Source organism: Lepus europaeus, chromosome 5 (genome assembly GCF_033115175.1).
Source record: "Lepus europaeus isolate LE1 chromosome 5, mLepTim1.pri, whole genome shotgun sequence".
Lineage (NCBI taxonomy): Eukaryota > Metazoa > Chordata > Mammalia > Lagomorpha > Leporidae > Lepus > Lepus europaeus.
In genome coordinates, this window is record NC_084831.1 from 108,862,230 (window position 1) to 108,889,523 (window position 27,294).

General features: G+C 38.4%; 1 protein-coding gene across 1 annotated transcript in view; it reads left to right on the forward strand.

The window, feature by feature from the left end:
- SYCP1 (synaptonemal complex protein 1) overlaps window positions 1-27,294 on the forward strand; it is a 108,508-nt gene that overhangs the window by 55,145 nt on the left and 26,069 nt on the right. Inside the window, 7 exon segments of the mRNA XM_062193499.1 lie at window positions 902-964; window positions 1,118-1,180; window positions 9,026-9,142; window positions 9,848-9,958; window positions 11,769-11,861; window positions 14,313-14,387; window positions 22,712-22,771. Coding sequence (XP_062049483.1) covers window positions 902-964; window positions 1,118-1,180; window positions 9,026-9,142; window positions 9,848-9,958; window positions 11,769-11,861; window positions 14,313-14,387; window positions 22,712-22,771 — 582 coding nt within the window.

Below are 27,294 nucleotides of genomic sequence, written 5' to 3' on the forward strand. Positions count from 1 at the left end.
TCCACTGCTTTCCCAGGTTAAAGCAGAGAGCTGGATTAGAGGTAAAGCATCTGGGACTAGAACCGGTGCCCATATGGAATGCTGGCGCCACAGGCAGAAGCTTAGCTTAATCACAGTGTCGGCCCTTTTACTATATTTTTAAAGATTCATTTATTCAAAAGGCAGAGTGATACAGAGAGGGAGAGACAAATACTGAGAGAGATATCTTCATCTGTTCACTTCCCAAATACTGCAACAGCGAAGGGTAGCCCAGGCCAAAGCCAAAAAGTCAGAAAACTTCGTCTGGGTCTCCTATGTGGGTAGCAGGAACCCAAGTACTTGAGCCATTGTCCACTGCCTCCAGGTGCATTAGCAGGAAGCCTGATTAGAAATGCAGCTGGAAAACAAACCAGGCACACTGATATGGGATGGCTGTGTCCTAGGTGGTAGCTTAATCTGTTGCACCACAATGCCTGCCCCTCTCATTTTTGTACAGCTTTTCTTCCTTTTGAACTTTCAAGAGACCATTTATGGGCATGGGCCATATACAGATTTGTATGAATAAATAACTTGTAAATAGCAGTGCCACATTACATTTGGTTTCAGAATATTGGTTGACTATGACTGTATATGGGGTTATAAGAAAAATATTTAATAGTATTTTATGCTAATGAGAAAGATGTAAACATTTTTCCATTGAGACTTATATTTACTCTGGTAGAAATTAGAATAATGCACATATCTGTGATATTTTAGGGCACCTTAGAAATCTGTTCTGCCTTTATGTTACTAAATATTTCTTGGGCTAATATCTCTTAATCTGGTTCTGCATGCAGACCCAGATGATGTGGTATCATAAAGTGATCACAAAAAATACAAAATGAGATACTGAAAATAAGTATAATTTCTCATAATTTTCTAGTGTAACAATTTAAGGAAACAAGTTGAAAATAAAAGCAAGTATATTGAAGAACTTCAGCAGGAGGTATGTATCATTTATAAATATTTTCAAAATCAAACTAAGATTTTCATTATAATTTTATAGAATATGCTTCTCTTTAATAATTTAAGTTGGAGGCATTATAAATTTGAATTGCTTTAGCACTGAATATAATTATTTATTTTTAACATTTAACAGAATAAAATGTGGAAAAAGAAAAGTACAGCAGAAGGCAAGCAATTGAATGTTTATGAAATAAAGGTATTTAGCATCTTTATTTTTGTTTTTAATTGCTAGTAAATAGATGGGAATTAAGAAATTTTATATCATTTATACTTTAGCACTTTTAAGAATTATCTTTCTGGGCCAGCGCCGCGGCTCAATAGGCTAATCCTCCACCTGCGGCACCAGTACTCCGGGTTCTAGTCCCGGTCGGGGCGCTGGATTCTGTCCTGGTTGCCCCTCTTCCAGTCCAGCTCTCTGCTGTGGCCCGGAAGTGTAGTGGAAGATGGCCCAGATCCTTGGGCCCTGCACCCCATGGGAGACCAGGAGGAAGCACCTGGCTCCTGGCTTTGGATCAGCGGCCATTGGAGGGTGAACCAACGGTAAAGGAAGACCTTTCTCTCTCTCTCTCTCTCTCTCTCACTGTCCACTCTGCCTGTCAAAAAAAAAAAAAAAAGAATTATCTTTCTGATTGAGGAGATCAATCTTATTATTGTAGTGAAGTGCTTACCTGTGTTTTAGCTAGGTTAGAATCATCTGAGCTGCTTAAAAATATATGTGTGTACATTATGTGTATGCTATGTGTTACTTGTTCATGTTCATATTCTTTACCCATACATTGAAAAGTGAGCTTGAGTAAGTTTGTGGTAGATCCTTGCAATCTACATTTTTTAAAAGCTCCAAATGTGATTATCCTACTACACAAGGTATTTGAGAACCATTAGAAAACAAATTAGTTTATAGAAAACAAATTAAAGTCCCAGAATTTAAATTCATGATGTCAGTTAGTTGTGGTATTACTTAGTTTTCTCATTTCTTCAGTTTTGTTAAGTGTTATTCTGAGTTTCATTTTATAAGTTTCAAAATTGTTTCCAGTATAAATAGTAATGTCCTGTTTTCAATCCTGATATTGATTATTCACACCTTCTCTTGTGTGTGTATTTTTTTTTTTAAATAAGATTAACTTATTTTTTTTGAAAGGCAGAGATTTAGAGAGAGAAAGAGAGGGAGAGTGAGATCTTCCATCTACTAGTTCACTTCCCAGTTGGCTGCAATGGTCAGGGCTGGGCTGACAGAAGCCAGGAGCCATGAGCTTCTTCCAGGTCCACCATGTGGGTGTAGGGGCCCAAGTATTTGGACTGTCTTCCACTGTTTTCCCAGGCCATTAGCAGGGAGCTGGATCAAAGGTGGTACAGCCAGAACTTGAACCAGTGCCCAAATGGGATGCCGACACTGCAGACTGAGGCTTAACCTTGTGTTTCACAGCACTGGCCCCTTGTTTTTTTCTTGATCAGTGTTACCAGGAGTTTGTTAATTTTGAAAAAAATTTTTTTATCTTCTCTGTTGGGTATTTGTTTTTATTTCATTAACTTCTGCTCTTTATTATTTCCTTCTATTATTTTTCTTTATGTTTTTGTCTATCTTGAGATAGATTCTTAAATCATTAATTTTCAGTCTAAGGTACCCATTTTAAACCTAATAATATCCCTCTAAGCATTGCTGTAACTATATCCTTTAGGTTTTGATAGAGTGAGTTATTTTTTTTTTAAAGATTTATTTATTTGATTTATTTATTTATTTGAAAGACAGTTACAGAGAGAGGTAGAGACAGAGAGAGAGGTCTTCCATCCGCTGGTTCATTCCCCAGATGGCTGCAATGGCCAGAACTGCACCGATCAGAAGCCAGGAGCCAGGATCTTCTTCCTGGTCTCCCATGTGGGTGCAGGGGCCCAAGGACTTGAGCCATCTTCTACTGCTTTCCCAGGCCATAGCTGAGAGCTGGATTGGAAGAGGAGCAGCTGGGACTAGAACCTGGCACCCATATGGGATGCCAGCGCTTCAGGCCAGGGCTTTAACACACTGTGCCACAGCGCCGGCCCCGCTAGAGTGAGTTATTATTGTTTGGTTCAAAATCTTCCTGTATCTCTTAGTTTCTGAATTGAATGGGATACATTGTGTGTGTGTATGTGTGTGTGTTTGTGTGTGTGTGTTTTAAAGATTTATTTATTTACTTGAAAGTCAGGCATAGAGAGAAAGGAGAGGTAGAGAGAGAGAGAGAGAGGTCTTCCATTTGCTTGTTCACTACCCAATTGGCTGCAACGGCTGGAGCTGCACCAATCCGAAGCCAGGAGCCAGGAGCTTCTTCTAGGTCTCCCATGTGGATTCAGGGGCCCAAGGACTTGGGCCATCTTCTGCTTTCCCAGGCCATAGCAGAGAGCTGGATTGGAAGTGGAACAGCCAGGACTCAAACTGGCGCCAAATGGGATGCTGGCACTGCAGGGTGGCGGCGGCTTTATCCGCTTCGCCACAGTGCTGGCCCCCACATTGTGTTTTTGTTACTGATTTCTAGCATAGTAGCATTATGATCAGAGAACATATTCTATTATGAATTTAGTGCTTTGAAATTTATTTATATTTATTGATGGCTCATTATAGGGTCACTTTTTGTAAGCATGCCTATTTACCTGAAAATAATATATATGCTATAGTTGGGCAATGTGTTTTGTTAAGTCAAGATTACTAGTCATATTAAATTTGCATTTTTTGATTCTGTATCTTATATTTTTCTTTGTGTTTTATTAATTACTTAACTGAAATGTATTGAAAAAAATGTCTTAAACGTGATTGTGGATTTTTGTTCTTATTTGTAGTTCTGTCAGTTTTATTTCAAGGCCATATTACTGGGAGCATCCACATTATTTATAATATATGCAACTAATATAAGATGGAGCATATTTTATGTATTTATATGCAAAAGACTTTAAAAAAAGATTTATTTATTTATCTGAGTGGTAGAGTTAACAGCCAGAGAGAGGTGGAGGTAGAGAGAAAGTTTTTCTAGCTCTGGTTAACTCTCCAAATGGCTATAATGGCCGGAGCTGTGCTGATCCAAAGCCAGGAGCCAGGAGCTTCTTCCGGGTCACCCATGTGGATGCAGAGGTCCAAGGACTTGGGCCCTCTCCTGCTGCTTTACCAGGCCATTGCAGAGCTGGATCGGAAGAGGAGCGGCAGGGACACAAACTGGGCCCATAAGGGTTGCTGGCACTGCCGGTGGAGGCTTAGCCCACTAAGCCACAGCACTAGCCCCACAAAAGACATTTCTACTAAAATAATTATATTCCTTTTATCTCTGATAGTGCTTCTTGCCTTAGAGCACAGTTGTTTTTTTTGTTATTACTGTAACTATACCAATTTTCTTCTATTTAGCATTTGCTAAATACTTATATACATTTAAGTGTTAAAAGTAGCTAGAGGAAATGAAAGTACCAAAGAAGGACTGATATAGACCATGAGCATCTTAGCAGCAATAGTGAAAGTCAGCAAATAATTTTTGATAAAAAGGTTTATTTATTTGAAATTCAGAGGTGACGGGGTGGGGGTGGGGAGAGAGAGAGAGAGAGAGAGGAAATCTTTTGCTTGGTGGTTCATCCCTCAAATGGCTGTAATAGCTGAGGCTGGACCAGGTGGAAGCCAGAGGCCAGGAACTTCTTCTGGGTCTTCCATGTGGGTGTAGGGGCCCAAGGACTTTGGCCATCTGCTGCTGCTTTCCCAGGTGCATTACCAGGGAGCTGGATATGAAGTGGAGCAGCCGGAACTTGAACTGGCATCCATATAGGACTGCAAAGAGAGGCTTAACCCCTATGCCACAGTGCTGGCCCCAGAAAATATTCCCAAGTACTGAGAATTTAACTATGAACCTTGATAGTACTCCTCAGTGTACTTATCTTTTAAGAATATTGGAAAAATAAAAGTTTTTTTAGGTCGAAAAGTGAGGAAAACATACTTTTCAAAAACACTCAGACTATTTAACAAAATGATCATATGTATGGTCATAAAATTTAAAAGACTGAAATCATGTAGAATATATTTTCTAACACAATTATATTGTCTAGAAATTATAGCATATATTTTATCAGTCTAAAGTTAATATCTTTACTATGAACATCATTACAGCAATATAGTTGAGAAAAGCTAAAATACATTATGAGTAGATTAACCATTCCAATCTCAATAAAGAAATAATTATAAAATCCTGGTAAAGAAATTGAATCAGTGATTTAAAATCTGATGACTAAGCAAACTGAGTTTTTTATGTAGACAATCTGTAAGAATCTATACATGAATTAAAAGTTACTAGATGTGTTTACTAGGTTGTTAAATACAGTCATACAAAAATCATTACTAGTCTTAAACATCTCTAATAAGCTATCTGAAAATGTGATTTTTTACAACATACACCATTTATGTGAAAATGAAAATGCTAGTTTTCTTCCAAATTGATCTATGTATTCAATTAAAATTTCATCAGCAATTTTTATAGGACCTGACAAACTGATTCTAAAATTTATATGTAAGAGCACAGGACAAAAAATAATCTTTAACAGCAAGGTGGGGAAATATGTCCTACTAGTTATAAAGATTATTTGTACAACTAAGACAATGTGACATTAGCACATAGAGTCAAATCAGTTGAACAGAAGAGATAATCTAGAATAAGATTCTTTCATTAATGCAAATAATATATTCAGGGGTGCTATTGAAGATGATGTAGTGCTGAGACATTTAAATATCCATATGAAAAGAAAGGAAATTGTGCAACTACATTAAATACAAGTGAATTCCTTAAGGACATAAATGTGAAAAGAAGGACTTGAAAACAGAAGATAGAGCATAATGTAAATAAAGATTTCCTAATCAAGATAAAAAAAACAACATTGATATATCCCTATGCTTTTTTGGTATTGCATGGATTTTCTGTTCAACCAGATGATTACTTACTGTAATAAACTTAACCAATGTAATAAGACTAACCAATGTATATACTGTTGAGAAATTAGTTAAAGGGGTTGGTGCTGTGGCATAGCGGATAAAGCGACTACCTCCAGTGCCGGCATCTCATATGGGCGCTGGTTCCATCCTGACTGTTCCACTTCTGATCCAGCTCTCTGCTATGGCCTGGGAAAGCAGTAGAGGATGGTCCAAATCCTTGGGCCCCTGCACCCATGTGGGAAACCTGGAAGAAGCTCCTGGCTCCTGACTTCGGATCAGCACAGCTCTGTTGCGGCCAATTGGGGAGTGAACCAGTGGATATAAAATTCTCTCTCTCTCTCTCTTTCTCTCTCTCTGCCTCTTCTCTCTCTGTGTAACTCTGACTTTCAAAAAAATCTTTTTTAAACTTTTATTTAATATGTATAAATTTTGAAAGTAGAACTTTTGAATTATAGTGGTTTTTCCCCCATAACCATCCTCCCACCGCAAACCATCCCATCTCCTACTCACTCTACCATCTCATTCTTCGTTAAGATTCATTTTTAATTATCTTTATATACAGAAGATCAATTTAGTATATATATACTAAGTAGAAATTTCAACAGTTTGCACCTGCACAGACACACAAAGTATAAAGTACAGTTTGAAGACTAGTTTTACCATTAATTCTCATAGTACAACACATTAAGGACAGAGATCCTACATGGGGAGTAAGTGCACAGTGACCCCTGTTGTAGATTTAACAATTGACACTGTTATTTATGATGTCAGCAATCACCTGAGGCTCTTGTCATGAGTTGCCAAGGCTATGGAAGCCTCTTGAGTTCACAATCTCCAGCATTATTTAGACAAGGCCATAATCAAAGTGGAAGTTCTCTCCTCCCTTCAGAGAAAGTTACCTCTTTCTTTGATGTTCTTTCTGCTGGGATCTGACTCACAGAGATCTTTCATTTAGGTTATTTTTTGCCACAGTGTCTTGGCTTTCCATGCCTGAGAAACTCTCATGGGCTTTTTAGCCAGATCCAAATGCCTTAAGGGCTGATTCTGAGGCCAGAGTGCTGTTTAAGGCATTTGCCATGCTATGAGTCTGCTGTGTATCCTGATTCCCATGTTGGATCGTTTTCTCCTTTTTAATTCTATCAATTATTATTAGCAGACACTTGTCTTGTTTATGTGATCTATTTGACACTTAATCCTATCTTTATGATCAGTTATGAACTTAAACTGATCACTTTGACTAGTAAGTTGGCTTTGGTACATGCCACCTTAATGGGATTGGTTTGGAATCCCCTGGCACGTTTCTGGCTTTACCATTAGGGGTAAGTCTGAGGGAGCCATGTGCCAAACTGTACATCTCCTCCTCTCTTATTTCCATTCTTATTTATAACAGGGATCAATTTTCAGTTAAATTTAAACACCTAAGAATAATTGTCTGTTAATTAAAGAGTTCAACCAATGGTATTAAGTAGAAAAAGAAAATACTGAAAAGAATAAAATAGTAGCTCTTCCTCAACAGTCAGGACAAGGGCTGATCAAGTTGTTTCTCATAGTGTCAGTTTCGCTTCTACAGGTTTCCTTTTAGGTGCTCAGTTAGTTGTCACGGATCAGGGAGAACATATATTTGTCCCTTTGGGACTGGCTTATTTCACTCAGCATGATGTTTTCCAAATTCCACCATTTTGTTGCAAATGACCGGATTTCATTTTTTTTTTAACCAGTGTGTAGTATTCTATAGAGTACATATCCCATAATTTCTTTATCTAGTCTTCTGTTGATGGGCATTTAGGTTGATTCTGTGTCTTAGCTATTGTGAATTGAGCTGCAATAAACATTGAGGTGTAGATAGCTCTTTTATTTGCCAATTTAATTTCCTTTGGGTAAATTCCGAAGAGTGGGATGGCTAGGTCGTGTGGTAGGGCTATATTCAGGTTTCTGTGGAATCTCCAAACTGTCTTCCATAGTGGCTTTACCAGTTTTAATTCCCACCAACAGTAGATTAGGGTGCTTTGCCCCCTACATCCTCGACAGTATCTGTTGTTAGTTGATTTCTGTATGTAAGCCATTCTAACTGGGGTGAGGTGAAACCTCATTGTGGTTTTGATTTGCATTTCCCTGATGGCTACTGATCCTGAACATTTTTTCATGTGTCTGTTGGCTGTTTGTATTTCCCCTTTTGAAAAATGTCTATTTAGGTCCTTGGCCCATCTCTTAATTGGCTGATTTGTTTTGTTGTTGTGGAGTTTCTTGATCCCTCTGTAGATTTTGGTTATTAATCCTTCATCAGTTGCATAATTTGCAAATATATTTTCCCATTCTGTCGGTTGCCTCTTCACTTTCCTGACTGTTTCTTTTGCAGTACAGACACTTCTCAATTTGATGCAATCCTAATTATTAATTCGGGCTTTGACTGTCTGTGCCTCTGGGGTCTTTTCCAAGAAGTCTTTGCCTGTGCCTGTATCTTGCAGGGTTTCTCCGATGTTCTCTAATAATTTGATGGTGTCGGGTCATAGATTTAGATCTTTAATCCATGTTGAGTGGTTTTTTGTGTAAGGTATAAGGTAGGGGTCTTGCTTCATACTTTTGCATGTGGAAATCCAGGTTTCCGAGCACCATTTGTTGAGTAGACTGTCCTTGCTTCAGGAATGGGTTTTAGCTCCTTGATCAAGCATAAGTTGGTTGTATATGTTTGGATTGATTTCTGGTGTTTCTATTCTGTTCCATTGGTCTATCCATCTGTTTCTGTACCAGCACCATGCTGTTTTTATTATATGAAATCTGGTATTGTGATGCCTCTGGCTCTGTTTTTGTTATAAAGGATTGCTTTAGCTATTTGAGGTCTCTCCTGCCTCCATAAAAAAAAAAAGAAATTAGTGAAAAATAAATATATGGTTGCTTATTTTATTTTACTTGTCAAGACTAAATATATATCATAGAAGATAAATTTTGTGAAAAGCAGCACATCTCACCATATGGAAAACATAAATTTGTACAATTATAATTTTTATGAATGAATAGTCTTCCAAGATTCACAGAATCACAAAATGAATATGGAATGTTTTCAAGTAATCTACAGTATTCACTAACATCCATGGTATTTTCTTTGCTTTATTAAAGGTCAGTAAATTAGAATTAGAACTAGAAAGTTGCAAACAAAAGTTTGAAGAAATGACTGACAGTTATCAAAAAGAAATTGAGGAAAAAAAGGTATCAGAAGAAAATCTTTTAGGAGAGGTGAGAAAACTAAATGTTTAGAATTTATTATATTAAAATTCTATATTTGTTTATTTGAATTTTAAGAGAAAACTAAAATTAAAATTTTAATTTTATATATCATTATATATTAAAATTATATTAAGTGTACATTTATGGTTAAGTTTATATTAGGTACAGCTGTAAGTTTCTGTAGAAGCTAAAAGCATCTTTTATATTCTAAGTATTTGAATATTAAGTAGCATATAATTATTTTGAATGTAATTGACATCTTGAGATTTGATTATTATTTATAGCACTTGTCTATACTCCTGTAGAACAGGGGTCTTTCTGCTTTCTACTTGTTGAATTCTTTACTTAGTAGAGGATTAAGCCTGTGACTATAAATTGAAAGTATATCATTATAAAAATTAAAAGAGGAAAAGAAAAGGAAGAAGCAGAGAGGGAGGGTGGAAATTATTATGGGCTTAAAATTATATATATGAAATACATGAAATCTGTTCTCTTTATATGAATAATTAAAAAAATTATCACAATTTTTTAGTGTCATCTCGCTTGACAGAACACCCTAAAATAAAAAAAAAAAACAGTAATGTATTTTTTCCTTGGTTTTTCCAATTTTTTGGTGTTTGACATTTTCATTTTCTGTAAGTAGAGCATATGCTTTTTAGAAGTTAAATTTTCTTGGGCATTCATTTTAAGAAACACTTTTTGTTTGATTGATAGGTTGAGAAAGCAAAAGTAATAGCTGATGAAGCAGTAAAATTACAGAGAGAAATTGATTTACGATGTCAACATAAAATAGCCGAAATGGTGGCACTTATGGAAAAACACAAGGTAATTTTTTTCTTTTTAAATAATGAAAATTATTGAGTCATATTTCTGTTAAAAATGTTGAACTCAAGATAGTTTTCTAATTTTACAGAAAATTATTGGCTATGCAGTTTTGACTAATTATAGCTGGGATATTCTTGATCCCCCATTTTTCTTAAGTTCAGAACTTAACTGTATAAAGGTGAGCTTGGATGTTGCTTCCTGGAGGAAATTTCTACAATCATCTATGATAGGTAGAAGTAATCACTCTTTCTGAATTGTTCTAGTAGTCTTTCTTTTTTCTTTGTTTTTAAGATTTATTTATTTGAGAGGTAGTTACAGAGAGAGAGAGAGAGAGAGAGGGAGAAACAGAGAGTAAGGTCTTCCATCTGCTGGTTCACTCCCTAGATGGCCACAATGGCTGAGCTGAGCCAATCAGAAGCCATGAGCCAGGAGCTTCTTCCAGGTCTTCCAAGTGTGTGCTGGAATCCTAGAACTTGGGCCATCTTCTACTGCCTTCCCAGGCCATTAGCAGAGAGCAGGATTGGAAGAGGACCAGCCAGGACATGAACTGGTGCCTATATGGGACCAGTGGCACAGGCGGAGGCTTAGCCTACTATGCCACAGTGCCAGCCCATCTAGTAATTTTTCATAGCATTTCCACCTTATGTTTATTCAAGTATGTACCCAGAATATGTATCTCATTAATTTGTGTCCTCTACAGGTATCTAACACATACTAGCCTAAACAGTTTTTTTTTTTAATCAAAGGAATAAATAGATGAAAGGCTAAATGTTTGTTGGGTTTGTGAGTATCCTATTTTTTGTTGTTGTTTTAGAGTAATTCTGTTAGGAAAAAATCAGCCTCATTGCCTTCCAGATTTGGAGAAGATTCCTTTTTAAAATTGTTGCTGGAATATAGCATTATTGTTAGGTAAACAACGAAGATTAAAAAGTAATTTGATTAACATTGTGAATTCATAGACTTAAATTTGGTGTGTTTTAATTCAGTGTAATTTTTATACTTCATATCAAATCCTTTTATCAAGTTGTGCCACTTTTGGTCAGGGAGAGTTTCTTCAAACTGGCCTCTTCAAACTCTGTTTCTGATAGCCTTTTCATTATGACAAAATGTTTAAGGCTCGTCTTGAATGTCCTATCTGAGATTTGGAATTAGCCACTCTCTGAGAAGTGCTAGTATTTATAGTATCTTTTTCTTAAAAAAAAAAAAAAAGATTGATCGATTTATTTAATTAGTTAGTTGAAATGCAGAGTGACAGAGAAAGGGAGAGATAGAAAAAGATCTTTACATTTACTGGTTCTCTTCCTAAATGGGTACAATGGCTGGGACTGGAACAGGCTGAAGCCAGAAGCCCAGAATTTGATCTGGGTCTCCCACATGGATTGCAGGGGCCCAAGCACTTGGGTCATCTTCTGTTACCATACCAGGTACATTAATAGGGAGCTGGATCAGAAGCAGAGCAGCCAGGACTTGAACCAATGCTCCAATATGGGATTCCAGTGTTGCAAGCAGCAGCTTAACCCACTGTGTCACAACACCAGCCCTTATAATGTAATATATATTTTTAAAGATGAAATTCACTGTTTCCAATTAAGCAGAGTTATTTCTTGCTGTTGGGTTATTTCAAAGACTGTGTTTCATTTTTTTAAGTTGTTGAAATTGAAAAATTAAAAAATACATGTACTCCAGCATACATATTACTGAATTTTTAAACAGCATTTTTGCAAATATTAAATGTTTGGATACCAATCTTAGTCAAACATAAGCTATTCAGTTTTAATATATTTAAAATGTTTTTCTTTGTTCAATATAGCACCAATATGATAAGATGGTTGAAGAAAGAGACTCAGAAATAGGACATTTAAAAGCCAAACAACAAGAGCATTCATCAGTGAAAGCATCTTTGGTGAGATACAGAACAAATACCAATAAAAACCAATTTTCATAATGTCAACATAGTTGATGATAAAGAATAATATTAAGTAAAACTGTTAATTTTTTTAAAAATAAAACTGATGATTCTAGATACCTATACCACATTTCTTTTTGCAACTAGTTTATCTCACATATTTTCCTTAAGCATATTGCAGTGTCTGTTAGAACTTTCTTCCCTTTTTTAAAGATTTATTTATTTATTTTAAAGACAAGTTACACAGAAAGAGAGGCAGAGGCAGATAGAAATCTTCCATCTTCCAGTTCATTCCCCAAATGGTTGCAACTGCCAGGGCTGAGCCAGACTGAAACCAGGAGCCTGGAGTTTCTTCTGGATCTCCCCATGTAGGTATCTGAGGGCCAAGTACTTGAACCATTTTCTGCTGCTTTCCCAGGTGCATTAGCAGGGAGCTGGATCAGAGGTGGAGCAGATGGGGCTTGATCACATGCACAAATAGGATACCCATGTTGCAAGCAATGGCTTTAACTGCTCTGCAACAACACCTGCCTCAGTACTGTAATTTTTGATTTGTAGAATCAGTGTTAAATCTGAAGGGAATCTTATAGTTAAATGATTTTACAATTTTTTAATTTGAAGGGTAAAGAGACAGACTGACAGATCTTCTGTCTGTTGGTTCATCGTCTAGATACCTGCACCTGGCTGGGCCACTCCGGTTGCCAGGAGGCTGGACCTCAATCTGGGTTTCTTCCATGTGTGACAGGGACCCAAGTACTTGAGCCATCACGGGCTGCCTACTAGGGTGCACATGAGCGAAGTAACCTGGACCTGAATTAGGCAATCCATATGGGATGTGAGCATCCCAGGCAGTGACTTAATTTTTGTGCCAAATGCCCACTCCCCAATTTATTTTAATTAGTTAATTAATTAAGTTTTAAAGATTTATCTATTTGAAAGGCATAGTGATAGATACAGAGAAAGAAATCTTCCATTTGCTGGTAGGCAGTCAGTGATGGTCCAGGCCAAAGCCAGGAGCCCAGAAACTCCATCCAGGTCTCCTACATGGGTGGCAAAGGTCCAAGTACTTGGGGCCATCTTCTGCTGCCTTCCCAGTTGCATTAGCAGTGAACTAGATTGGAAGCAGAACAGCAGGGACACACACTGGTGCTCTGATATAGGATACTGTGTTCAGGCAACAGCTTATCCCGCTGTACCATGTCACTGGCCCCACCAATTTATTTTTTGAAATGTTGGTATAAACTTTTTTTACCCAAATGATGTCTTATAAACTCCAGTTAAATAAATTTGGAGCTCTGATTGAGATTGGAAGAGGAGGGTGGAATAGATTGAAAGAGGATAAGGACAGATAGGAGGAGTTTTAGAGAAAACTGTAAAAAAATTTAAGTGAAATCTAGGAGCCCTCATATCAATAGACTTTAAAAGTATATGCAGGGGGCCGGCGCTGAGGCTCAATAGTGTAATCCTCCACCTGCGGTGCTGGCACACAGGGTTCTAGTCCCGGTTGGGGTGCCAGATTCTGTCCCGGTTGCTCCTCTTCCAGTCCAGCTCTCTGCTGTGGCCCGGGAGTGCAGTGGAGGATGGCCCAAGTGCTTGGGCCCTGCACCCACATGGGAGACCAGGAGAAGCACCTGGCTCCTGGCTTCGGATCAGCGTGGTGCGCCGGCCGCGGCGGCCATTGGGGGGTGAACCAACGGAAAAGGAAGACCTTTCTCTCTGTCTCTCTCTCTCACTGTCCACTCTGCCTGTCAAAAAAAAAAAAAAAAGTATATGCAGGGACTGGCACTGTGGCATAACGGATTGATTAAGCTTCCACCTGTAATGTTGGCATTCCATCTGGGTGCCAGTTTGAGTTCCCATTGCTCCCTTTCCAATCCAGCTGCTTGCTTATGCACCTGGGAAAGCAGTGGAAATTGACTCAGGGCATTGCACCCCTTTATGCATGAGGGAGACACAGAAGAAGCTCCTGGCTTTGGTCTGGTCCAAACCCAGCCACTGTAGCCATTTGGTAAGTGAACCAGCAGATGGAAGATCTTTCTCTCTCTGTCTCTCCCTCTCAAGGTCTGTAACTCTGTCTCTCAAATAAATAAACAAAATATTTAAAAATCAAAAGTATATACAAGGTGTTTCAAAAAGTTCATGGGAAAGTAGAATTAAAAGAGGTTTATTTTGATACAATTTTGTTTTTTAGAAATTCATGCATAGCTTTTTCATAATGTGCATTTCCACAAAATTTTTAAAGGTACTGTCAAGTGCATGGATTTAAATTTCTTGCATGAAAATAAACTTTAAATTCCACTTTCCATGAACTTTTTGAAGCTCTCTTGTTTATTTTTTGAGTGAATTTGTCTGTTAAACTGAATTTACTTGAAGCACCAGTTTACATTTTTGTTGTCTTAAGAAATATGAGTATGTGGGAGTATTATAAACCTAACTTTTTTTCTTCAGGAGGTTGAGCTATCCAATCTCAAAAATGAACTTTCAACCTTTAAGAAGCAACTTGAAATAGAAAGAGAAGAAAAAGTAGGTTTTGTAGCATTATAGATAAAATTATTATTTAGTTATAACTTTTATAAATATATTAGAAAATTGACAAATTTTGGTATCTAAGATGAGAAAATATAGTTTTTCCCATTTATCTTTGGAAGTATTTAACATTTCCTTATTTAAATGCTAAACACATAAGTGCACTTTTAAGAATAGGAATGCCTTCAGTATACTGAATATTTGAGAAATAATATCCCATATATTAAAAATGCTTATTCATTTAGATATTTTAAGCTATTCAATATGTTTTAGAAAAAAATTACATTATTATATAGTGTTTTTCAGTTTACAAAGTGAATTGATTCACACTTTAAAATCACTGTACCTTTTTTTGCCTATATGACAGAAATTTTGCTGAGCACCCTCTTTAATAGTGTTATAAACCATATGTTATATATTTTCTTCATTTTTACATAGTTTAGGTTATTTATTCAAGATCACAGTCCCCATTAGCTACTCCTTATATATTTGTATATGTATACACATGCACACTCACAAATATGCTTGTATGTTCATACATACAAATTTGAATTTGTGGTAGATTATTTGAAATATTTGCTGCCTTTTCCTTGGGGTGCCTCCCAAAGGGAGGGTTGCATATTTCTATTTTATGGACTTCCGATTTGGCCAAATGATCTGTTTTACTGAATGGAATATGAACAAAGGTGGCACTTCAAGAGTAAACTTTATTAAGAGCCATCATATGATTCTTCAAGTCTGTCTTTTCTCTTTGAACTTGAGGCTGACGTACTCCTTCATCCTAGATTACTGAAGATGGTAAAGAGTAAGGCAGAAATCAGCCTGTAATTGATAAGTAATATGGATATGAAGTATACTTTTGTTGTGAGCCCTAGGATTTGAGGTTATTTATTATTATACCATAATTTAGCCTAAGATCATTTATATAGGGATCATACCATATACATAAACTTAATTATGCATTATGAAAAATTCTATTTACATATTATAAAGAATGTGGAAAAGTACAAAAAGAGTGAGAATAGGCCATACCTCAAGAGTTTACTATTTTTCCATTTGCTTTCCAACTTTGTATATTCAGATTGGACTTCTCTTAGGCTTTCCTAATAATTTCCTAGTAATTGTACCTTTTACCATTTTTTCTAATATTTATACATCTTATTTCCTTCTCTCTTTACATTGAATTGACTTTTTTCCCCCAGAAAACTTTTATTTAATGTATACAAACTTCATGCATTTCATAAATACAGCTTTAGGAACATAGTAATTCTTCCCACCTACCCGCCCTTTCACCCTTCTTCCTCCTCCCTCTCCTATTCCCATTCTTATATTTTACTAAGATCTATTTTCAATTAACTTTAAACACATATAATTAACTCTATACTAAGTAAAGAGTTCAACAAATGGTATGAAAAAGAACAAAACCTGTTCCTAATAGTCGAGACCAGGGCTGTTAAAAGTCATCGCATCTCTCTGGTCCTGGTCAGGGCACCAGATTCTGTCCCGGTTGCCCCTCTTCCAGTCCGGCTCTCTGCTGTGGCCCGGGAGTGCAGTGGAGGATGGCCTAGGTCCTTGGGCCCTGCGCCCGCATGGGAGACCAGGAGAGGCACCTGGCTCCTGGCTTCAGATCAGCACGGTGCTGGATCAGAAGTAGAGCAGCTGGGACTTGACCTGGTGCTCATGTGAGATGCTAGTGTTGCAGGTGGTGGCTTAACCTGCTGCACCACAACGCTAACCTCACCCTTGTAGTTTTTTTAATAGACTTTTAAATTTTGAGATGATTTTGCATTCATCGGCGGTTGTAAGAAATTGTTGAGAGTGATTCCATGTATCATTTACCACATTCTCCCCACCTTCCCTCCGCATGGTGACATCTTATAAACTGTAGTACAACACCATATACAGAATATTGACATTGATACAATAAATATAGAACAATTCCATCTCCCCAAAGATGACCTTGTTTTACCCTTTTAAAGCCACATTCACCACCCTCCCCTGACCTCTGACCCCTGGCAACCACTAATCTGTTATCTATGTATAATTTTGCCATTTCAAGAATGTTATATAAATAGGCTCATATGGTATGTAGGTTTTTTTCCACTCAGCATAATTTGGAGATTTATCCAAGTTGTGTATATCGTTAGTTTGTTACTTTTTATTGCAGGATAATTATTAATTTATTTTAAAATTCTTATTTATTCTAAAGGTAGACACACATATAACACACATAAACACACATACACCAACACACATATAGCGCACACACACACATACACATACATACACCAGAGATCTCCCATCCACTGGTTCGCTCTCTAAATATCCTCAACAACTGGAAGCTGGAAACTTAGTCTGGGCCTCTCGTACAGATGACAGTGACCCTACTGCTTGAGACATCACTGCTTCTCCCAGGGTGCACACCAAGCAGGAAGTTGGACTTAGGACTCAAACCCAGGAACTCTGTGGGATGCAGATATTCCCAAGTGGTGTCTTAACTGCTGCACCAAATGCCTGCTCTTCTGTATTTTTTTCTTGTCAGAAACTTATTTTTATTGATAGTGAAATGAGGATGTCAGTATTCACTGTATAGGTTATGTAAGTCAAGCTTGCCTTTGTATTGATAAGAATGCCTTATTTCACTTGCAAGCATAATTATTCCAGTAAATTCCTTTTAGTCTTCTTGCCTGCATGATACCAATAATAAATTAAAAGGAAGTAACATTATAATCAAAGAATAAAAGAAAAACAGAAAACCAACCTGTGTTTTGTTGCTCCTTCCTCTCTCCTCTAATTAACTGAGCTTCCCCACTCCCTTTTTGCCCTATTAGAGTAGAGGTTCACTAAATAATGGAGATTCGTCTGAAGAGAAACATTTAATGGTAAAAGGGAAAGTATTAGAAGATGAGAGGCTTGTCCTTTTATTCATTATAGATGGGGTTTCTAAGACTTTGATGACTGATCCCTGATCTAGGCCTTGACTTTTCAAATTGTTGCTGTTGAAAAGTTGATATAATTCTGTTGAATCTGTTTTTCAGTGTTTATCTTTAGTCATTTCATCTTTAAATGAGATATTTCCTTACTAAGAAAAAAAGTTCCACTTCTGGAGTTAACATTGAAGGACTTTGTGTGTTCTAAAAGTTTATTTTATATTCTCTTCTTTCAGCATGCTCTATTTGGCATGATTGACACATTTCATGTCATGGTTGGCCGGAGTAGGACAGCTTAAGGTCAGGTCCATGTTCTAGTGATAACACTGGAGAATTTGGGCCTGCAGAAGAGTGCAGACTGGATGATACTTGTACCCCTTGAACTTTGTTTCCACCTTCTCAGCTTTCTGATATTGCCCAGTAGTGATTTTGCAGAACTCTGCGCTCTTTTCCTATAGTCTAGCCAGCTGCTCTTGGTAGAATGCATCACGCAGCCTTTCTCTTTCAGCTGCATTAATCAGGTGGGTTGCCTTAGAGCACTGCTTCTAACTTGATAACCTTATAACTATGGTTAACTGCTTTCTAGTAGTGGCCCTCTCTTGGTCAAAGTGTTTGTCTTGCTTTAGTCATTTCTGATTTTCAAATTCTTTCTTGATTTGCTTCAATGACAGCTCTTCAGCTACTCTCCTTTTCAAGTTTTTATCAGGAACTTTCTATGTTTAAGTATGGCTGCTTCAAAGATTTCTTCAGAAGGAGCAGGAAATGCAGTGAGGACCAAGCATTAAACTGCTTAGGTATTCACCCAGTGAAGGGCATCTGGTTGTTTCCAGTTTTGAGCTATTATGAATGAAGCTGAACATCTGTATATAGGTTTTCGTGTAAACATGTTTTCATCTCTCTGAAATAACCTCCTCAAAGTATAACTGCTGTGTTGTGTGTTAGGTACATATTATTTTTATGAAAAACTGTCAAACTGTTTTCCCTTATGGTAGTACCATTTTCCATTGTGTAAGTATGCCCACCAACCATGTATAACTAATCCAGTTTCTCTGCATTCTTGTCAGCAACAGCTTGCTATTTTTCACCTTAGTTATTCTGATAGGTTTGTAGTGATATTTCATTGTGGTTTAATTTGCATTTCCCTGATGACTACTGATGTTAAATATCTTTTAAAGTATTTATTTTCCATGTGCATATCCTATTTAAAAATGTTTTTAATATCTTAAACCCATTTTTAAATTAAGTTATTTTTATTTACTATTGCATTTTGAAAATTCTTTCTATATTCTAGTTAGAAGTCTTTGTCAGCTGTCTTAGTCTATTTGGACTGCTATAGAAGAATAATTGAGACTGTGATTTATAAAGAACAGAAATTTTATTCTCTTATTTTTCTGGATGCTGGCAAATTCAAGATCAAGGTGCTGGCATCTGATGAAGGCCTTATTGCTACATCCTGTAGAGGGTAAGAGGTGTAAGGCAAAAAGGGAAAAGAAACAAAAGAGGGCTGAACTTGTCCTTTTATAAAGGCATTAATTCCACCCACGAGGACTCTGCTTTATCACCTCCCAGGTGCCATCTTCTATAACACTGCCACAAATGGCAATCAAATTTCAACATTAGTTTTGAGGGGGACACACATTCAAACCACAGCATCAGATGTATGGTTTTCAAATGCAGTAGTACCCTGTTTTTCATGGTTTTAATTACCTGCAATCCGTTGTGAAAGCTTAAATGGAAAATTCCAGAGTAAAGAATTCCTAAGTTTTAAATTGCAACCTGTTCTGAGCAGCATGATGAAATCTAATAACATCCCACTCAGTCTTAACTGGGATATGAATTCTTTCTTTGTCCAGTTATATATGTTGTATATCCTAACCACCTGTTAGTCATTAAGTAGCCATCTCTGTTATCACACTGAATTGCAGTATAACAGTGCCTGTGTTCAAGTAATCCTTAATTTTGTTAATAATGACCTCAAAGTGCTCTAGAGTAATGCTGGCAATTTGGATATGCTGAAGAGAAGCTACAGCATGCTTCCTTTAAGTGAAAAGGTGAAAAATTTTGACTTAATAAGGAAGGAAAAAATTGTAAGTGAAGGTTCTCAAGATCTGCAGTAAGAGTGAATCTTTTGGGCCAGTGCCGCGGCTCACTAGGCTAATCCTTTGCCTGCGGCGGCGGCACACCGGGTACTGGTCCCGGTCAGGGCGCCGGATTCTATCCCGGTTGCTCCTCTTCCAGTCCAGCTCTCTGCTGTGGCCCGGGAGTGCAGTGGGGGATGGCCCAAGTGCTTGGGCCCTGCACCCACATGGGAGACCAGGAGAAGCACCTGGCTCCTGGCTTCTGATCAGCGCGGTGCGCCGGCCACAGCACGCCAGCCGCAGCAGCCATTGGGGAGTGAACCAACGGACAAGGAAGACCTTTCTCTCTCTCTCTCTCTCTCTCTCTCTCTCTCTCACTATCCACTCTGCCTGTCAAAACAACAACAACAACAATAACAACAACAAAACCCAAATACAGGGGGTTGGTATTGTGGTGCAGAGGGTTAAAGCCCTGACCTGAAGTGCTGGCATCCCATTTGGATGCCGGTTCTAGTCCCGGCTGCTCCACTTCTGATCCAGCTCTCTGTTATGGCCTGGGAAAGCAGTGGAAGATAGCCAAAGTCTTTGGGCCCCTGCACCCACGTGGGGGACCAGGAGGAAACTCCTGGCTCCTGGCTTCGGATCGGCACAGCTCCAGACTTTGCAGCCATTTGGGGGGGTGAACTAGAGGATGGAAGACCTCTCTCTCTGTCTGTCTTTCCCTCTCCCTATAACTCTGTCTTTCAAATAAATAAAAATAAATCTTTAAAAAAAGAAAACCAAATACAGATTGAGCATCTTTAACCCAAAAATCTAAAATGCTCTAAAATCTGAGATTTTTTGAGCACCAATATGATGCCACAATTGGAAAATTTCAAACCTGGCCTCATGTGATGTATTATAGTCAAAATATAAGCACACTAGGGCTGGCGCCACGGCTCAATAGGCTAATCCTCCGCCTGCGGCGCCAGCACACCGGGTTCTAGTCCCGGTTGGGGTGCCGGATTCTGTCCCAGTTGCTCCTCTTCCAGTCCAGCTCTCTGCTGTGGCCTGGGCATGCAGTGGAGGATGGCCCAAGTGCTTGGGCCCTGCACCCGCATGGGAGACCAGGAGGAAGCACTTGGCTCCTGGCTTTGGATTGGTGCAGCACGCTGGCCATAGCGGCCATTAGGGGGGTGAACCAACTGAAAAAGGAAGACCTTTTTTCTCTGTCTCTCTCTCTCTCTCACTGTCTAACTCTGCCTGTCCAAAAAAAAAAAAAAAAAAAAAAAAAAAGTGAATCTTTTGTCTGTGAATTGTGAAGAAAGGGAAAGATTCATGCTAGTTTTGCAATCACACCTCAAACTGCAAAAGTTACAACTACAGAGTATGATAAGTACTTACTTTAAGGTGGAAAAGTCACATAGTATATACAGGTTTGGTACTAGTCACAGGTTTTTTTTTTTTTTTTTTTCAAGATTTATTTTACTTATTTGAAAGGTGGAGTGAGAGAGAGAGAGAGAGATCAATCTTCCATCTACTGGTTTACTCCCCAAATGGCCACAACAGCGAGGCTGGGCCAGGCCAAAAGCAGGAGCCTGGAACTCCATTGGGGTCTCCCATGGAGGTAACGTGGAAGTACTTGGACCATATTCTTCTTTCCTGGGCACATTATTGGGGAACTGAATTGGAGGTGGAACAGCCGGGATTCAAATTAGGTGCCCATATGGGATGCTGGTGTCTCAAGCAACAGCCTTACCTGCTATTCCACAATGCCAGCCCAGCTACTCACAGTGTCACTAGGGATTTTGAAATGTATCTCTCATGATAAAGGGAGACTACTGCATATGCTGTCAATTTATTGCTTCTCTTTTTATCATCTTAAAAGTTTTCGAAGACCGAAAGTTTTTGATCTTCGATAAAGTTCAATTTCTCAGTTTTCCCTTTTGTGGATTGTGCTTTTGGTATCCAGTCCAAGAATTATTTGTTAAGCCTTTGAGGCCAAAGATTTTGTTGCATGTCTTTTCCTAAAAACTTTATAGTTTAATGTTTACATTTAAGTCTGTGAGCCATTTAAATTTTACGTATTACATATCCATTTCTGAAGGCCAGGCTTAAATTTTTCTCTGTTCCTACTGGATAAATTCTGTAGCTTGGCATATCATACTTTTCCCTCTGACAACAACTCTTCTTTCTATTTTTATCTTGACTGCTTCTACACACGTACCTTATTGAGCAAAAGTTATACAATATTTCCTAAATATTGTATACCTTTCTGTTTCTTCATGTAATTGTATTTGGTTCTCAGCATTTTCTTTTTTGATCTCATGTTGTCTGTTTATCTCATGTTGAAAGCTTATATATTACTCAGAATCCACCTGAAATGCACTTCTACTCAACACACAGGGAAAAAGCTAATTCTGCATCTAAAGGCCCATAATACTTTGAATTTCTGCAGCTCTCCATAGTTAGTTTCTTCTGTGTATGCCTTACTTTGTCATCTAGTCTATTGACTTTATCCTACAGATAAGAAAGTTGAGATTCAGAATTTTAAGATACTTATTCAAGATTTCACAGGCAGACACTGGAGATAGATAAGAATAAAAAGAGAATCAAAACCAAATACACGGCCAGCACTGCGCCTCAATAGACTAATCCTCTGCCTGCGGCACCGGCACACCGGGTTCTAGTTCCGGTCGGGGCACCGAATTCTGTCCCGGTTGCTCCTCTTCCAGGCCAGCTCTCTGCTGTGGCCCAGGAGTGCAGTGGAGGATGGCCCAGGTCCTTGGGCCCTGCACCAGCATGGGAGACCAGGAGAAGCACCTGGCTCCTGGCTTCGGATCAGTGCGGTGCGCTGGCTGCAGCAGCCATTGCGGAGTGAACCAACGGACAAGGAAGACCTCTCTCTCTCTCTCTCTCTCTCACTCACTGTTCACTCTGCCTGTCAAAAAAAAAATAAACAAAATATAAGCACACTAAAAAATATTATATATAATTACCTTCAAGTTATGTATACAAGGTATATATGAAATGTAAATGAAGTTCCTGTTTATGGTTATGTGCCATCCCCAACATAACTCATTATGTACATGCAGATATTCCAAAACCCCAAAATATCTGAAATCTGAAGCACTTCTCTGTCCAAGTATTTCAGATAAAGGATAACCAGTGATATCTCTGTAGCAAGGAGCTATTTTGTCTTCTTTTCATTATTTTATAATATTGAGAGGTTACTCATCTTTGATAGTACTTGTTAAGAAAGATTTTGATAAGAACATTCAACTGGAATATTGGTAATGATTTTGTTTTGTGCTCTTGATGTTTATTTTAATAGGAAAAACTCAGAGGAGAGATAGAAGAGAATAGAGTTAGTCACAAAGAAAAAAGAGACAAGGTAAGAATTTTATAGTTTTCTTTAAAAGCTATTTCATTTTATAACAATTAAAATTTTTATTTATTTACCTGAAAGGCAGAGTGACTTAGAGGGAGAGATCTTCTATCTGTGGGTTCACTCTCCAAATGGCTGCAACAGCTGGGACTGAGCCAGACTGATTCCAGGAGCCAAGAGCTCTATCCCGGTCTTTCATATGGGTGGCAGGGGCCCAAGCACTTCAGTCATATTCTGTTGCCTTCTTAGGTACATTATCAAGGAACTGGATAGGAAGGGAAGCAGATGGGACTCAAACTAGAACTTCAATATAGTATGCCCATTGCAAATGGTAGTTTAACTCACTGTGTCATTCCAACCCCCATTTTCTAATAATTTATTTAGAAATTTTTTTGTTCATAAGTGGGAAAATAATATTTAAAATATACCACATAATTTACTTCTAAAATTTTTTCTTGCTGCTCGTTAATTCAAAAGCATTAGCTAAAGTTTTCAAAGCATTTATTATTCATCTTCTCATAAGAGAAGATTTCAGTTTTTATAATTCTTACAATACTAGTAAATTAGAAAGTTCTGTGTTTTCTTGAAAAATTTTCAATGTCAGGGGGAAATATTTTGATTAAAAATTCTAGTGTTAATAAAACAATTTTATAAAGATGAAGTGCTAAATCTGATTTGATCTTCATACACTGAGCACATATATCAAGTACATCACATTGTATCCCATAAATATGTTCAATTAAATAATTTTTAAAATATAAATTTTAATGTTTATAATTATATATAATTTTGAGTTTTGAGGGGGCTAATAATGATACTCTATTTTCCTCACTTAAGTTCTGAACTAATTGAGAAAGTCAAAGGAGAACCAAAATACTATTTTTGTTATTGATAACTGGTATTGGAGAATGTTTCTTATATTTGAAGGCAAAAAGATATCTTAATTCTGTAATCTCAAATTAGATTTACCTACTCTGTCACAGGTAGAGTCTGACTAGGTCAGATCAACTTGCCTTATGGCCTGCTCTTGTAAAACTTATAGCATATAGGGAGTATAGCAGAGTGAATGCATGAATCCTTTTGTTATCAAGAGGAGAATAAGCCTGTTCCCTACTAAGGGAAGAGGCTGTACTGTACTCATATATGCCCAATTTCTTCTTTTAAATTCACCAAATCATATTAGGTTACTGTTCCTCCCCTAAGGATGCAGGAAAATGTTGGGAATATTACATATGGGGAAGTATGGGGAAGAAGAGTACCTTTCAGCCTCTATCCTATTTGATGATATGATTATTGGAGAAAAATCTTGACTAATTTTTAAAAAAATTGTTAGTGTATTCTTTATACATAGTGATATAGTCTGCTAAGTTTCCACTGAGGTTGCTATCATTATAGTTAAACTGAAAGTGACAGAATAGTCTGGGAACAATTCAGTAGTTCGGTATGGATGATGCTACAATTTAGTTACATTTGAGTGCAAAGAAAAAAAAAGGACAGAAACATTGAACCTATGAGTGAATATTGAATGTTTCACGTGTCCAGGACACTGTGCTAAACACTTGAAAACATATTTTAGAGAAATTATCATTATGACAGGGGTGGACATTTGACCTACCAGTTAAGATGCTTGGGGTGCCCACAGCATATAGCAGAGTGTCTGGGTTTGAGCCCCATCCCCACTCTCAATTTCTGCTTTATACCAGTGTGGACCCTGAGAAGCAGTAGGTGATGGCTCAAGTAGTTGGGTCCTTGCTACTTAAGTGAGAGATCTGTTTGATTTCCTGGCTCCTGGCTTGTGGCTCCAGCCTAGTCCTGGCTGTTGTGGGCATTTGGGGAGCGAACCAGTGAATGGATGCTCTGTCTCTCTGCCTCTCAAATTTAAAAAATACAATTTTTTAAAAAGATTTATGTATTTATTTGAAAGTCAGAGTTACACAGAGAGAGATGGAGTTGCAGAGGGAGTGAGAGGTCTTCTATCCACTGGATCACTCCCCAATTGGTCACAATGGCCAGAGCTGCGCTGATCTGAAGCCAGGAGCCAGGAGCTTCTTCTGGGTCTCCCATGCAGGTGCAATGGCCCGAGGACTTGGGTTATCTTCTACTGCTTTCCCAGGCCATGACAGAGAGCTGGATCGGAAGTGGAGCAGCTAGGACTAGAACTGGTGCCCATAATGGATACCGACACTGCAGGTGACAGCTTTACCTGCTATGCCACAGCACCAGCCCCCAAAATACAGTAATATTAACCAAAGGATTAGATATAGTCTTTTTATTTTTAAATTTGTCTATTTATTTGAAATTCAGAGTTACACAGAGAGGGAAGGAGAGGGAGAGAGAGAGGGAGGGATGGAGGGAGGGAGGGAGGGAGAGAGAGAGAGAAAGAGAGAGAGAGAGAGGTCTTCCATCCACTGGTTCACTCTCCAGCTGGCTGCAAAAGCCGGAGCGGTGCCGATCCAAAGCCAGGAGCTAGGAACTTCTTCCAGGTCTCCCATGCGGGCGCAGATGCCCAAGAACTTTGGCCATCTTGTACTGCTTTCCCAGGCCATGGCAGGGTGCTGGATCGGAAGTGGAGCAGCCGGGACTTGAACTGGTGCCCATATGGGATGCCAGCACTGCAGGTGGTGACTTTACCCGCTGTGCTCCAGCGCCAGTCCCTGTAGTCTTAGAGAAGTGTCTGATGCAGATCAAAAAATTAGGTGATCTCCAATATTCTTTTCTAAATATAGAATGTGTTCATATTTTGAAAACATATGCCACATATTCTTTGTTTTGATTCATGTTTAATTTCACAATATATGCCCTTTGTGTCTCTTACCAAGTAGATTGGTAAATGCTGTGTGTTTTATCTGGGGAGTCTGGATATATATGTTGTAAAATGAAAAAAAATGATAAAATTAATTAAGAACTCGAACTGGGCTTTTTTCCTTTACTTTATTCCAATACCGCTAACACATAAGTCTTACATATGATCATTGTATTTACTAAATGTTTCTGAGTTTGGACAAGTTATTTAACTTGCTGATACCTCAGTTTCCTCACCTATAAGAGGATCTTAACAGTACCTATCTCCTCAAGTGGCTATGGAGATTAAATGAAACATTTAGAATAATGCTTGACACATTGTTAAATGTCATGTGTTTGTTTAGAAAAATGATAAGTGTTCTATATATGTGTGTCATTGGAAATGTAATATGCAGTAAAGAAAGTAACTTATAAGAAAGCACATATGTTTCCAGGACGTATGGTAAAGAGAGTAGTTCAGTATTCTTCAATGGGGGAATATTTTCTTTTAGACTAAGAAAATGTCAATTCCCGGAAGGCGGCAAGATGGCGGAATAGGCAGGGAGCACACTTAGTCCGGGGCGAGAGAAAGTTTAATATAAGTGGAGATACTGCAGGGTCAAGGAAGAGTAGGGGATGAAACAGCAGAGGAAACTCTTCCGGAACTAGTGATTCACAGTGGACCTGCGTGGAGAGCGTGGGAGCCCAAGTTCGGGACACCAGCGGCAGACTCAACGCACCAGCGCTGGAACGCGAGGTGAGCCGAACCTCCATAGCCCGAGATACCAGCAGGCAAGCGGAAAGAGGAGGCTAGAGGGAACGAGGCTTGAAACTCCGTGGGGAAAAGTTCACCAGGCTAACTAGAAGAGAGAGAAAAAAAATAAAAAAAGTGACTAATACGGACACAAGTTTCTCTCTCTCCGCTCACCTCTCAAAGGCGAGCAAGACAGAGCAGGCGCCATTTTGGACATACGTCATAAGCAGGGCGACCTCAGGTCTGCACCAGCCCTGAGCCTAGCAAAAAACCTGACTCTGGGGGGAGGGGTGAAATAACAGGAGATTAGCATCTAACTTGGCAACCCAGTGGGAGACTGCAGGAGAATTGGAGCTCACACTGAGGGCAGCAGAGATTCCCTGTGTGGTCCTTGGGAAAGAGCTTCCGATCTCTGGCTCCTGTGGGTATATCATTTGCCTGCTAACTACCTCCAATTACGTTCAGCTGTGCGGAATTACTTCCCTTTTAAATCAAAAAAAGAAAGAGAGATTTACCACACCTAACCTGGGAGTGTCATTCTTGACACACCCTCAACCCTGAGGAACCAAACACAGCTCTCAGTCCACACTCATCTCAAGCCTCTAAGGCTCCACGGAAAGCAGACAGTCCACTTAATATAGAGCCATAGTGTAACAAGAAAAAGCACCACAGTGAAGAAACCAAATATCTCCAACATGCCAAACAACAAACGCAAAAACCAAGCTAACAAGAACAAGGAAGAAACTATGACGCCCCCAAATGAAAAAGACACCCCAATTCAAGATTATGAAGATGATGAGATCGAAGAAATGCAAGAAGCAGATCTCAAAAAATTGATAAGAACATTAAGAAGTTCTCAAAAACAAATTCTTGAACTACAGAAATCCTTCATGGACAAGATAGAAAATCTCTCTTGTGAAAGTGAAATATTAAGGAGGAATCAAAATGAAATGAAACAACTAGTGGAACAAGAAACTCTGATAGTGACTAGAAA